The sequence below is a fragment of the Mugil cephalus genome, chromosome 6, assembly GCF_022458985.1.
Source record: "Mugil cephalus isolate CIBA_MC_2020 chromosome 6, CIBA_Mcephalus_1.1, whole genome shotgun sequence".
Classification (NCBI taxonomy): Eukaryota; Metazoa; Chordata; class Actinopteri; order Mugiliformes; family Mugilidae; genus Mugil; species Mugil cephalus.
The window spans coordinates 1,680,921-1,696,138 of NC_061775.1; the positions used below are offsets into that span (position 1 = coordinate 1,680,921).

The following is a 15,218-nucleotide window of genomic DNA, read 5'->3' on the forward strand; positions in this document are numbered from 1 at the left end:
GGCCATCCAACATTTGCATTCATGGCCGTGTTTACCAGTTCCAACACTCACCCACAACATCCAGCACGGTGACAATCAAATGGGACATTTAGAGTTTAACTGGATCTGTTAACAAAGACGGCTTATTTGCCAAACTGGCTGGTGGAATAGACAAAACCGCGGGCCAGCTGGAACATGGTCCGTACAGTTTTCGCTCCATCTTGTGAATATTATAAAAGAAATGGAAAAAATTGGCAGGTACCATGTGATTAAATTGGTTTCTTCTTTTAAACAAACCCAAAGTGAGCTGTATGAGATGAGTCTTAAATTAAAAGATGAGATTTGAGGACTGGATCCAGGGATTTCATGAGTACTGCTGATGACTGTCCAAATCTACGTTATTGCGAGATACCTCAGTCAGTAAATTCTGTATACATGTATCAGTAATTTGGTTATGGTGTAAAGAATTGTTCAGAGAAAGATTCTGTGAAATTCTGTGAATAGAATCCAACTACTACCAAGTTAAACGTAGAATTGATAGAACATCTTAAACATGCAATACAGATATTAAACAGAATGGTGGATGCACAAACCATTTATATTCATTCACAGTGTCGAAATGGAACAAAAGCAGTCTGAAATGTTTTTTTTGTTTTTCAGTAGATCCAGTAGCACGTAGATCCTCACAGGCAATAATTTATCTCTTCAAACATGGTTGTTCAAATATTTACTGGCTTTTAAATTAATAAATCAGAACCTTTACAGGTTATTTCCAAACTGGAGACATCTGATGGATTACTGATACATTTTTAATGGTTCTCACTTTCATCACAGCGGTGTGATTTCGGGTTGCAGCATTATCGCAGCGAAAAGAGGCGTCTGGCTTCCATCTGCACTTTGACGTATTTCTACAACCCAAAACATATATTATAAAGACGTTTTACTCTCGTCTGCTTCGACAGAAATTTATGAAACCAATTGGCCATGACCAAGATGCACATATGCAAACACACAACGACACAGAAAGAAGAAAGAGTGTTACTATGAATATTCAGTGAGTGTTTTAGGTTGCTTACATGTTTTTATGTTTGTCCAAACCCATCTACTGTTGTGTTTGTGAGGTTGTAATGAAACTCCTGAAAATTGGCCGGCGGCAGCAGGAATGGAATAGCCTGGTGGTAAACTGTAAACTAAAGTACAGAAGAAATAAAACACAGCCATGTAAATGTTACAAGCAGGGCAAGGATTTAGAAGTGGTAAAAAAAAAGGGAGGTAGTGAATATTTCTTTGGACACCTTTGGGAATTTAATCTTCACATCAACGCTGTCTGCTGAGGCAGCAACGACCGATGCAGAAACCTCCTGCGCTGCGTTTCTCTCATTCTGCTGGTAGAACCCAAAAAGGAAAGCCATGCCTGGGATGTAGCTTCCAATTCTGGAAAAAGGTTAAATCTCCTTTAACAGCTCAGACCAGTATGTGCAGCAACCATAAACATAGACATTTTTCATACTTTCATACATCTTTGTTCCACTGTAACAAATGGCTGTGAAATCTACGGTTATGTACTGTAGTAAACACAGTAACATTACTGTGTTTGATTTTTACAGTAGAATGCTGTAAATCCGCACACACACAGTAGTCAGAATAGTACTGTAAATAGTTAAGTATTTTTACATTATTGTGTATATTAGATTAAAAAGGATCCTGTAATATAAACAAAAAAATTATCTCATAATTTTGACTTTTTTATCATAGCTTTCAGAAGCAGAAGACTTCAGACATGAACCCCCAGGTAATCTCCTTCATCAGGGACTTCAATGACTTTGATGGACAAGCCAACTTCATTCGTGCTTGTGTTTACAGTACGTCTACTGTAAAACATATTTAGAGTAAAATCCGGATAATTGTTGGAAGTAAGTTACTGTAAACTTCATGGTAACTACTTTTACGGTGTCTATTTCAACACATTTCTTTCCACCTATATTTGTTTCTTTCTTTATTCAAACTTTGCCTTCTCCCCACTGAGCCTCACCTTGTGCCCATGTCCTCCATGCTTTCTGGGACCCTGGTCCAGTGTACTTTGGCTCTGAGTGTTGGCTTGGAACCAGGTAGATGTGCAGTAGCAGCCCTCATTGAAATTTCATAGGACTGACATTCAGCTCCCCATCTGATGTGTGCCTAGAACAAACACAAGAGACCAATGCTGTAAGAGGACCCTACAAACACATCACCAGACGTCAGCCATGGAAACATACAGGGCATTCTTTGTAAATTAATGTTATAATTATACCATGTGTTTGAACATGTGCATTGAGTCAACCTAACCAGGGGCTGTGATTTGTGGCTCCTAAAGCATTGATTTCTTTCTCACTTATTTGTAGTATTCTTTGTTTAATCGAAAAGCAATGATCGTTAACCTACAATAAGGTGTGTCACCAAAAGGCGGAAACTTACTCTTGTACACAATTACAAAGAATCTATTTTCATTACGTTCTTTGTAAAATGTAAAGAGTCATATATGATATGGTCCACAATAAAACTGTTAACCAGAATTTAATAGTCATATGTTCATCTGCATAATTCAACACAAACTCAAAAAACTTGAATATATGTGTAGAATATATAAACCAGTTAAGCTGCAAACAATAAACCTACATCTGAGATGTGACAAATTCATGACCAGTACATTTCTTTATGTGATATGATTATGATCATATTCAAGCATAGGTTTTGGCCAGCTGTCAGTGATTATTATTGCAGCTGTAGACTGCAGGCATTCACAGCTGACTATAGTCTAGTTAGCATGGGCAAGTAAAAACATCTCACACCAAGCTAAGTTCAAAACTTGAGAGCCCTGCTGTTATCTTACTCACATGTAAGATAACAGCAGGGCTGTTACATGTGACCAGGAGTCAACTCATAATAATGAAGATATGGTATAACTTTCTGGCAGTTTATACTTAGGGATAAATATAAAAAATTAATCTGCCCTTCTTGTGTTTTTCACAACTACCTTTGCCCCAGAGCCAGCATTCGCACTGGTGTCGACGCACATCTTCCAGTTGGTGTCTTCTCCAACTTGGGACATAATCAGTTGGGCATTCTGAATGTTTGCTTCAGGCGTGTAGTATACGGATGCATCATAACCCTCAGGCTTCTGGTTGCCACTCATGGCAAATGCTTTGATATTGAACACAGCTTCGGGTGTTGAGTTCCAGCCCTGAGGAATGAGACAGAAACCAGGTCATTTCACTTCGATATGTTCAGATTACAAGACGAGCTTCCTAGGCACAAACAACAAAGTGAAACTCTCTGTTTTGCATGCCTCCATTACGTCACGGTGGCTCTGGTGAGATTCTCTGACACTTGAGGCTGAATCTGAGGACTGACGTACCCGCTGAGCTGCTTCCTGCAAACACAATTTAGAACCAGAGCAGATAAAGCAGCAAAACAGGTGCTGTGATAATAACATTGCGAAACTTGCCAAATACCTTGGAAAGTGTACGCAGAGTCTCAAGCAGTTGGCGTGCACTCATTGGATGTCTGCTGGGGCCGGCATTAACCTCAAAGTGGATTTTGTCAACTGCTTTGATTGCCTGGGCTAATAAAAGTGCACAGACAATATAAGCAACGCAAGCTAAGAAAGAAATGCATTGGGCATGACTTAGTAAGATGAACACCAGTACAATCCAATCCAGAGTAGTATATCCACCTCTTTTCAAACAGTACATCATGAAATAATTTTAATATGACTGAATAAAACACTTATTATTCCAAGCAAGACAATAATTTGACACAAGAGTATAATACATTTGAAAATTAGGCCTTTTTCCAAATGTAGCTTTTTCCAGGTTTGGTGAGCCATTCAGAAAATACATCATAGTTGGGGTCTTCTCTGTGGACTGTAAATGATAAAATTTTTACCACACACTCTCACCAATGGCTTTGGAGCTCGTGAGCAATTTAGGGTTCAATGTCTTGGAGAGAAGGCGACTTTGGCATTGCAGCAGCCACAAGGATTGAATCGCCAACCCTGCACCTTGTGGACAACCTGCTTTACCACCTGAGTCACAACTGTCAGTGTGATTGTACACTAAGTTTTTGCAAGGCAGGGAATGACATGCCAAAACTAAGAGATCACATTCCCGGTTGAAAGTACAAAAAGTGCAAATATTGCCTTCAAGTCATTTCTAGAAGGTTACCTCCATGCATGAATATTTGTGCAATATACCATAGTATAGTGTATAGTATTATATAGGCAGGTTTAAGAATACAATAGTCATTGTGGTAAGCATGTGGGAATATTTGGAGGTCAAGCATTCTTGAGTCCATCTGTAATTGTACGTTTACTTGTTGTGATGAGAGTTGTGACGTATACCTGGGACAAATGTGACTGCCATGCAAGTGTACCCCAGGAAATAGTACAGGGGGTATTCTTCGTGATAGTACTGTCTCCTCAGCTCCGACTCCACACAGAGACCTACTCCATAAATGTTGCTTTCGGCACACATTTTGGCTCTCGGGTGCCAGATGTTTGGTGTCAGGATCTGGTGGAAGACAGAAATCACATTTATAGGAAGCTACTTTTTGAAAAATATTCATTAGTTGAACTTTGTGGTGTTGACTGTACTTCTTGTGACTCAGGTCTCTGTACAGTAGGAGCCATGTGGCTGACACTGGAGTCAACAATGTTGGGCATCATTGGTGTAACTTTAGCCAAAGCTGGCTCTTCAATGTTCCTGGAAACTGCGTACACATTGGAGCTGTACATGGAAAAGAAGAGGTACATTCCTCAAAGCTGACATATTGTATACAACTTCATATAACCACTAAACCCACTTGGTTGCAGCTTAATGGCTGTGTACTATGCTGCTACTTTTTTTCACTCCATGAAGTCCGCCCAAATTATACTGATAGATTTGTTTATGGGAGCTTAATTGGTTCCTAGTGGAGCATCCCCTGACCAACTTTCTGCTGCAAAAAATTTGTGGGCGCAGGATGTGGTGCTGACTTGTTTTGTGTATGTATGTTCTACTATTGCATGCAAGCAGCATTTAAATACAGCGGCTGATGGGGGCAGAGGTGGTTTTACTACATTACTGTTAGGTACCTTAATTTACTGTATAATCATTCATTTTGTTTTATATCATTCATTACAATGGTCTTTAAAGTCCCAGTGTATCACGTACAGTTAACAAATAAATGTAGTAAAAGTGCAATACCATTACATATTCACAATTCTCTTCAGAATTGTACTTTCAGTAAGTATTGTACTCTGCATGGTTGTTACTTTCTGTAGCAAAGTCATGACCGATTTACATTTAAACATACCTGACAGAAAAAACTTCAAGCTCTTTTTTGCAAGGAGGGAAGTCGATTTCAAATTTCCTTTCTGCGACATTGATCTTGGCAGCAAACTTCCACTGGATTGCAAGAGGAACTTTGCTCTTAAACTCACAACCACTTTGGAACAGCTCTGTGTTGATTCCATAGAAAACCCAGACATCCTTTGTGAAACTAAAAAAAAAAAGAAGAGAATAAGAACAAGTTATGTCAACACTCATCAGGTGAGCACAACATGGTTTATTCATCGAATCCAGTGAACAGTATAAAATGAATATAATTACCCAACAAATCCGTCAGATTCCAGTGAAATTTCAGAGGTCAGCAGCTGTCCCAGACGTTCAGTTGGTGGTGGATTTACTGCAGCTTTAGCTACACAAAACAATAACAATATTTCAACAATTTATTTATTTATTTATTTATTTTATCAAAAGCTGATTTGTAAGGTGATAACAGGCTGCAGGGTTTTACTCCTCACCATTAACAGTGACTCCGTTGAGTGTTTCATAATATTTGCTTATCTCCACTGGGAGGCCCAGTGTGGTAGCTTGAAAGTAACGCGCCTCAAAAATCAAAAATGGCTTAGTCTTATGCCATGAGACTCCCTTCTGTAAATTCTGAATGGCAGCAAACACGGGACTGTCTTTCCCTGCAGAAGGACTAAAAGCCTGCAAATCGCATCGAAAAACAAGAGGATGTGACAGCTATTCAACCCCACTTCAGTCTATCAATGACACAAATGCACTTTTAATATACTAGTGTTTTCACCATTATTCTCTTACCCTGATGATATTCTGAATAAGCTCTTTGTTGATATCGCCAAAGAACCACTCTTGTCCAGAGGCGCGAGCATAGGCAGAGAGGACCGGCTTATCATTTGGCAGAATTTCCCAGTTTTGAAGCTGAAAACAACACAATAAAAATGTCACCCACACAAATAAGCTCACAAATGAGATCAAATATCATGGTACACAAATGACTTCAGATCTGAGGTATAATACTCACAACATTGAAAATAGCCCGGAAGTCGTTAAAGCTAAAGTCTCCTTTAAATCCAGGGATGCTAGCACCAAACAGATCCTTAAGCCCCTCAGCACGAATACCGAACTTTAGCATGTAAAAAAGAAGAGGGTTACCGTTTCTGTTTTGGGAGACTTTTTTTGTTTACTTCAATGCAATTTTCAATAGTAATGTATATGGCACATACCTCCAAGAGCTGCAGAACTCTACCAATGAAATAAAACTTTCCTTTTGTCATAAACTCAGTGGGAAAGATGTTGTTTGCACTTCGGAGCATGAAGACTTCTGCAGCCGTACCAATCAGAAAATCATCTGTTGAGAGATAATTATAACATGTTATATAATTTATTTATTTTTTTTCCTAAATACAAGGAATAGTTCCAGCTTAGGTCCTGGTCGTATTTGAGCACACCGTTAAACCAGTCCATGCGTCTTGCTTGGCTGTAGTAATAGCTGACACGACCGAATTTAGGGGCAAGGATCTTCACAGCCACATTGCAGGCTGTTGAGCTGTGGCAGAGACCACAACAACAATTAGGTATGATATAACATTGAACAATCATACAAACAATAAAAATATATAGTTTCACTCACAGAAAGTAGTTGTCTGGAGTCCTGGATCTGGAAATACTTTGCAAGTAAGAGTAAACAAAGCTAACGACATGGAAGTCTTTTTCTTCCTGTAAATGTGTTGTTACTGTGGACACAAGAGCCATTGATGGCTTTGTGTCAAACAGGATCATGATGGCCAGCATGCGAATCTCAGCGGGAAGGTGTTTTTGCAGGAACAGGCTCATGGTGATGTCTTGGACCTGAAAACACAAGCATAATGAGTTTAAAACACCAAGCACCTGAAGTCACACATCCACCCTCCACTGCTGAGGTGGTTTCCATTCTGTGCCAACACAGTCTATGACTCACACCCAGTATCAAAAAAGCACTTCTCAATTTATGGTGGTGTGTTCACATTTGGAAGTGACCTGGCCCGCATATGTTTTATCAGTGTAAAGTCACACTATGTGTCATAGGTTATGCTGGAGGAGTTCTGTTTTATTTACTTTGTTTCATACTGATTACAGATTATCGTTCCTACTTCACAACATCAGTTGTTTTTTGGCTTTAATCATTTGTTGGCATTTTAGAAAACGACTGGTGTGGTGTCTGGTTGGGGTTAGAGTTTGAAAGTATGCAAGCACTTTAAAACATCACAAGTACCTAGTGGTGATACAGTCATACCAGTCACATTCTCTGGTTTAGGTTACACTTACTAAAGATTTTTTTACTTGAGTAAAAATGTTTTTCTGTAATTTCATTACTTTTATTGATGTGTAGCTTTATTTACATACTCAGCGTGATCTGATCACAAGTAGTTACGTTCTAATTGGCAGCATGAACAGTTATTGTTACTTGCCACAATGAAAAGAATGAAGTATGCTTTCTAAGATCCTTATCACTGAAAGTTTTTTTGTAAGTGCTCTATTACTCAGAACACTTCCATAATCTTCCTACATGTTATTTTGTGGTCTTACACTGTGAGGGTCTCTGGCAGCTATGAGTCTCATAGACTGCACAGCAGCACTCAGGACACGGGGTGGCAGATCCACAGGGTTGGCAGCAATTCCAGGGAGAAAGCGTATGATGGTCTTAATGCTGCCCGGATGACCTGCGTTCCCCAGGGCTTTCAGAGCCAGGATCATGTCTTCCTCATTGTTATTCCTCAGACTTTCCGTGGCCATGTCCAGCAGTGGCTAGTACAAATGTTAAACACATTATGTGGCTACAAATGGAATATGAGTTGACTTTACTAAAGAAAAGTAAATGCTTTGTAGTCTGATTACCTGAACAGCAGATACTGGACATGGTGTATAATATGCGCAGTTCTTGTATACCAGAGAACCGTAGGAAAGCACCACAGTATGCCACAGATAGGTGTTGGATTTACTGAATGGCATAGTCAGGAACATCTGCAAAAGACACATTTTAATATGATTTGCATTGTATGCAAACAATTTCTCCATCTTTACAACTTACTCACTTTAGCCATCTCAACCAGCTCAGGGACAGCGTGGAGGTGGTTAATGGAGACCATAAGGGTTTCCAGAGCTTCATCCGCAGACACATCACCTGCCCGAAACCTTGTTTCCAGGAACTTTAGGATTCTGGCATCGCCAATTTCAACAATCATGTCCAAAAACCAACGTCTAATAATTAAAAAAAACAAAAAACAAACAAACAAACAAACAGAAAAAACAAGTGAATATAATTCTGACCATGATTTCAGGAATATGCTTAAAATAAACCAAAGGAAAAATAATTAATGATACAGATGTGAAAGAAACTATCAGAAAATGTTAAAGAAAGGCCACTGGACTTGAATATCTTGAAGATGTTTTGCCACTCATCTGAGTAGCTTCTTCAGTTCTGACAAGAAACTCTACAAGGCCAGTTACCTTTCTTTAACGTTTGTCCTGGATGACGGACAACCTTCACAGGTTCACATCAGACAGAACATTTTTATGACACTCAAACAGTATGAACAAAATCGTCTTCATTTTATTGGCCAAAAAATAAATAAATTGTTCCCATCATCTTTATGTCAGCATGCCTCATTCAAGAATAAATTATTCATCAGTGGTAATGTGTCGGGCTAAATCCTTCCTGAATTAAGGAGAAGGATTCCTTTCAATTACCAAATCAACTGAAGTGGCTCAATATCAGATTTTAAAGATGGCCTTGGACCATTGTGTTCACCATCTTTTATTAGTATAATGAACAGCTTGGTTAAAGGTTATCTGTGAGGGATTTTCACTTTGAACCATCAGTAGGATGTTCTCAGAGGGTATGAAGATATCTATGTTTTACTTTGAACTTAACATTCTATAAGTAGTTAATTTAATGAAACTTAGGTTTAGTGAAAGATAATATGTTTGAAAAAGCATTAAAATGCCAAACTTCTTCAGATGACTTCAGATAAATGTAGCCTTATATTAATTATTTTACATGTTGTCATGACAAGAACATCCAATTTTACAAGTACATGACAATCAACCCAAACTGAGATATTAATCGAATAATTATTGAATGGATTGACAACAGCCACATAGACTGGTGCTAAATTTGGTGCGCACATTTGTGGCTCCATCAGGATGAATCCTACAGACTCTCATAGTCCACCTGCTATGAAAGCTACCCCATAAAATGTATTATAGACATTTTGCCCCATCATTCCCTACTTTGATGTCTAGATGTCACAGCATCAGGTCAAATGTGTTCAATAAGGTGACTTGTGAGCAAATAGTGACAAGCTAATATATTTTCAACCATGCTTAGCATGCTGAAATACACAAAAAAGGGAAAGATGATAAATACCACTGTAAGTATGTTAGCATTGTTATTATGGCGGCCTTAAAACGGTTGTGTTACAAACAAAAGTCCATGTAAAATCCCCCTCCTGGAGTTTTCACAACCTTGCAAATGGAAATTTCTGGTAAGGTCAGCCTTCCCAAGTAGTGCGATGTTTGCTGACACTTTCAGAAACGGTGGATGTGGCCAATGAATAAATACACCACCAGTCAAAAGTTTGGACACACCTTCCCATGTAATGGACTATTTTCATTGTAGATTCTAACTGAAGGTAACAAAACCATGAATAAACACATATGGAAATATGTAGTAAACTAAAAAATGTGATATAATTCTAAACGTGTTTTATATTTTAGATTATTCATAATAGCCGCCCCTTGCTTTGATTACTGCGTTTCACACTTTTGCCTTGTTGAGCTTCATGGTTTTTCCAGCAGTCTTGAAGGAGTTCCCAAAAATGCTGAGCACTTGTTGGCCCTTTTTGTCTTTACTCTGCATCTCATCCAAAACCATCTTGATTGGGTTTAGGTGACTGTGGAGGCCAGGTCATCTGAACAACTCTCCATCACTGTCTTTCTCAGTCAAATAGCCCTTAGACAGCCTGGAGGTGTGTCTCACCTAGAAACCGTATGGCATGGCATGTTGCTGCAGGATGCTGTGGTAGCCATTCTGATTCAGTGTGCCTTCAATTTTAAATAAATCCCCATGAGTGTCACCAGAAAAGTACTTCCACACCATCACACCTCCTCCATGCATGTAGAGATCATATGTTCACCTTTTCTGCATTGCACATAGACACATCAGGTGGAACCAAAGGTCAAAGACTCATCAAATCAAAGCACCAACTTCCACTTGTTTCTTGGCCCAAACAAATCTTTTCTGCTTGTTGTTTTCCTTAGTGGTGCTTCTTAACAGCTGAACATCCTCAGTAGCAGAGGTGACTCTTAGTCTTCCTTTCTGGGGGCGGTCCTCATGTGAGCCAGTTTTGGTGTAGTGCTTGATGGTCTTTACGACTGCACTTGGGGACAAATTCAAAGTTTTTGCAATTCTGTGGACTGACTGACCTTCAGTCCTTAAAGTAATGATGGACTGTCATCTCTCTTTACTTAGCTGAAAGTTGTCAAATAGGGGTGTCATTAAAAAAGGCAAGAAATCCCACAAATGGACCCTGACAAGGCACATCTGTGAAATGAAAACCATTTCATGTGACTACATCATGAAGCTCATTGAAAGAAGGCCAAGAGTTTGCAGCGCTGTCAACAAAGCTAAGGGCGGCTACTTTGAGGAATCTAAAACACATTTCGAGTCATTTAATTTGTCTTTGTCTTTGCTATATAATTTTGTTTGTCTTGCTTCATGTATTTGAGGTGTTCAGTATGTATCTACAATGTAGAAAGTAGCAAAAATAAAGTAAATACATTGAATGAGATGTATCCAAACCTTTGACTTGTAGTATGTATATTGTAATTTAGTCATATAGAGTTGTTCATTCTTTCATTATGCCTTTGCATTTTCCACATTTTATGTGATCATTAGCTTGCTAATGTGGTGTTCTCACAGCTGAACATTGAGCCTTGAACACCCACTATGGACCAACCTCCTGCTACAAAGTGATGTGTGGGGAGTGATTGACTACAGCTTTATGGCTGATGACTTCCTGTGTTGAAACAATTTCCATTTGAAGGCAGCATGTGAGCAAGTTAGCATGTTTATGCTCAAAGCCAAACTGCATGTTTACTATTAACAAAATTTACATTTATTTATTTACATTTAAATTTATATGCATTTTTTTTTCCTGTAGACAGTTTACTGAAGGACAACTTTATACCTCATTATACATAGTGGATCTAAATGATGCAGCTATCCATCTTGACACATTCTTACTAAAAACTCACCTATGTTCTTCATTTCCTGCAAATTGCTCCCAGATAACAACCAGTCCTTCATATGGCATCACTCTCAGGAGCTGATACAGCTTTATGGTGTCCTCAGTCGTTGCCTTGTCAATCTGGTATCTGTTAGCCTGGGCCAACTGTTTGAACAGCTCAACAGCCTGCAGAGAGGAACAGAAAATAGATTTTAAAAATGTTTAAATTATTAAAAAGTAACTCTGTAACTATTATTCATTCACTGTGCTGAATATTCTGTTACTCTATCATTCTTAACTTTGGGACGGGGTTGTCCAGGTTCTGCATTACAATAGGGATATTAGCTTCTGCATTGACAAACTTGTAAACAAGGTTGCCCTTGCTCTCCATTGGCCCGAACGTGATGGCTCTCGCTGTGTCGCTCACACCGAGCAGCACCATTTCCTTCCTGCAGGAGAAGTTATTTAAAGCACCTGATTTGTATTGCAGACAGGCAATGCGGATGAGCAGGCATAATGTGCAGATATTTTCTTGTCTTACATCGCTTGCATCTTGAAACTACCGCCTTTCACATTGAAGGGACTGAAGTGCTGTCGCTCCAGGCCATGAGCTCTGGTAATGAGACCTCCCTCTGCCGTTGGCTTGACTGTGTAAACATATCTCACTGTGGAAATGACAGATTCCCCTCTCTAGATTGGAGGATACACAAACAGCAACAGAGCTGACTTTGGTCTGTTTGATTTATAATTGTGGAATTGGCTGCGTGTACGGTGAGATAAACAAACCTGTTTGGAGATTTTGTCGAGCACAGCGGTGGCCATGCCCCTGTAGATTGCTGCTTTCTCCCTGCAGTTACTGACATCTACAACTTGAGTGATGGTCATGTCCTGTGTTTCTGTATTTTCCTCAGTAGCATAGTTACTCTGACACTTGCCATGGATTCCAATCTACAAACACATTATATAATCACATCATGTGTAGTGTAATGCAATAAAAGTAGCAGAGGCTGGTTTATTTGTCAGTTGTGGTTTACCTCCTCTAGCTCATAGATCCTCTGTGTGGTCTTGACAGTGAATTGGAAGAAACCCAGGATCCCTCTCACAATGTTGACAACGGTGTCAGAAATCTCTGCAGCGGCGCGAATGTCACCAACATGTCCACTGGCATACTCAAACATGAAAGGTTTGGCGAGCTGTGCAGCGATACGCTGGGTGAGCTTTGGGGAGGCATTAAAGCCATTTTTCCCTGGGAACCCATTGAACTCCTCGAAGGCCAAATCTGAAACCTTTGAACCACAAATAAGCTCTTTTATTGCTGAGAATTTGCAGAGAGCATGAACATGAAAACTCTCTTATGGAATGGCTAACCTTTTTTTTAATTTACATAGCACCCCAACATACATTGAGGTTATTCAATGTGCTTACATTAAAAGATAAGAAAAGAATAAAAAGATTTTTCAGGTACATACTGCATAACGTCTAGGTCTTGAGGCATTAAATTCGGCTATTTACCACTAAAGTTGGCTTATAGTCAAGATATCAAAGTACAGACCAAGGAGCCATTGAGATTGTATCATTGTAATGATTTTATCTACTATAATTTAATTGAATAATATGCAATTAACACCTGAGATATGTCAGAATTAGACACTTATCCAAGTTTCATTTTCAGTTCAAGGTACAAGCATTTAAAACACCAAATTTGAAGCAGAATCTATGAGAGAATCTATGACAAATGAGTCCAGTTAAAGTGTGGCCAGAACTGTAACCGTAACATCAACTAGTGTTTTTGAAACATGCTTTGACATATACTGTGTTGGTTGGTTTGTTACATGCTCCTGCTCTTGGTTTTCCTTCATCATTATACACTGCTGATCGTGAACAGTAATATGTAATTTTAATGATTGCTTGATTCATTAAGGAATGCCTAGGGACTCAGAAATTAGGTTTCACTGTCAGACACTTCTTCTGCAACTGTCAGGTTTCTCTGTAGTACTCTACCCATACAAACTTCTTAATTAAGATTAAAACTGTCATTAGATCAGTTTTTGAAAATGCAGTTGGGTTGTAGCTAAGTTCCAAAGAGAGCTGATTCTTGTAGGTACAAGCTCTGGGCACCCCTTGCTGGGGAAAAAACAACAGGCAGGAAGTGGTATTTGTCTGTTGAAGATCATTTTATTGTATTTCCAATATTTCCAATATTTTAAAATATTTACGCCTGACAGCTCATTGAAGGACTTTGGATTATATACAAAGCTACATAACTGTTGGTGTCCAAACTAGTCTGGAATCCAGCCTGACAATCAAATCTGACCAGGCTGTATGCAGTAATGGACAGAAGAATAACAATGCAGTCATACATGTCATCTGAGTCCCCTGGGGTTTAATGTATTTACAAAAAAATACATCTAATTGTCTGTAGGACTATCTAGTGTCAATGTCAGTGGCAATTATTATTTATTTATTTTGTTAGTGGTTGAAACATGCCTCTAAGAGAACTAAGAGCAGTTAGAAAAAGCTACGCTCTAGTATCTCTGAACAGATTTTGAATTTAATATTATGCTGTTTAACACCAAGATAAGTATATATTTATATATATACACAAACACATTGGAGCAAATACTAGCTTTAAAGTGTGTTCAAACTTTAGGTGTTGATTATCACGTACAGTTTTTTTTACCTTGGAGGTTTTCATCAACCACACATAGTCACTCTCACCTGAAGTATGAACATTGTTGCAGACAAACCCGTGATCTTGACCTTGCACAGCAGTCTCACACCAGACTCTGCTAGGTTTGGCATGCCGAGCCCAAAGTTCACCACTCCTTCATATTTGTACTCGTAGGTCTTCTTAGGGTTCAGGCTGACGTCTGGAAGAAGTTACATGTCAGTTTGTTTGCTCTTCATGAGAAATCAATGTGACTTTAAGATCAAGTAAAAAAAAAAAAAAATGACTCACCATAACGGACACTTTGACTTGCTAAAGTAGGACCAAAACATAGTGTCAGAATTAGAAGTTTATGAATATGAAGCATATTGCTTTTATTTAGTGTATATATGAAAAAAAAAACTTCAAGAGAAAATGTGTTAAAGTCAGAAAAAGGAATTTCCCAAATGGTAAAATATACACATACAACAATTGTAGTAAATATCCACAAAAGCACATTGACCCTGCTCTATATCTATCTATACCTCAGCCTCCAACCTTTCCACTTGAGTGCATTTTAAAAAGGAGCTTCTGTGCTAAATTATACAATATATTAGTATACCAAACACAAATCCTACAAATCCTTCTAATAGTGACAAAATCAGCGGAAACTTACTGGCCAGGGCCACAAGGCAGCAGAAAAGGAGACCCCGCATGGCAAAACAGGAGTTGAAGTTATTAACTCACATTTGTCCTTTTATACATCTGGGTCTCAAGGTCTGGTTCGGACGACATAACGAGTTAAAGTAAACACAAGCTCTCTAAAGTAGGGCCATGTTGACCTGTGATATTGTCAGAGTGACATGAACAGTATGTGAACTCTTGTGATTGTGGTTGAGATATGTTAATTTCACTTAAAAGACCCACCAATTAGTTTTTTAGTCATATTGTGGATAATATTGTCAAGAGAGTTATGGTTAGGATAACATAAAATATGGA

At 38.7% G+C, this 15,218-nt stretch overlaps 1 protein-coding gene across 1 annotated transcript; it reads right to left on the reverse strand.

Moving 5' to 3' along the window:
- Positions 1–695: 695 nt before the first annotated feature.
- Positions 696–14,935, reverse strand: vtg3 (vitellogenin 3, phosvitinless). The gene is made up of 28 exons (XM_047587459.1): positions 14,896–14,935; positions 14,532–14,552; positions 14,291–14,442; positions 12,607–12,858; positions 12,359–12,520; positions 12,114–12,262; positions 11,871–12,021; positions 11,601–11,758; positions 8,378–8,543; positions 8,181–8,306; positions 7,872–8,090; positions 6,937–7,154; positions 6,755–6,852; positions 6,530–6,654; positions 6,328–6,429; positions 6,105–6,224; positions 5,801–5,990; positions 5,607–5,694; positions 5,311–5,496; positions 4,610–4,742; positions 4,358–4,526; positions 3,471–3,580; positions 3,305–3,388; positions 2,993–3,199; positions 2,012–2,157; positions 1,275–1,413; positions 1,056–1,169; positions 696–887 (listed from the first exon to the last, which is right to left on the reverse strand). The coding sequence occupies exons 1-27, from the start codon at positions 14,933–14,935 to the stop codon at positions 1,062–1,064; spliced, it is 3,819 nt and encodes a 1,272-aa protein (XP_047443415.1). The 3' UTR covers positions 696–887; positions 1,056–1,061.
- Between the last annotated feature and the right edge of the window lie 283 nt (positions 14,936–15,218).

Excerpts from the sequence above, each read along its gene's own strand:
- vtg3 (XM_047587459.1), bottom strand. The coding sequence starts at position 14,935 with ATGCGGGGTCTCCTTTTCTGCTGCCTTGTGGCCCTGGCCA. Across the intron at positions 8,091-8,180 it reads GTCCAGTATCTGCTGTTCAG|CCACTGCTGGACATGGCCAC; the intron begins GTAATCAGACTA and ends CATTTGTACTAG. Across the intron at positions 2,158-2,992 it reads ATGCTGGCTCTGGGGCAAAG|GCACACATCAGATGGGGAGC; the intron begins GTAGTTGTGAAA and ends TGTTTGTTCTAG.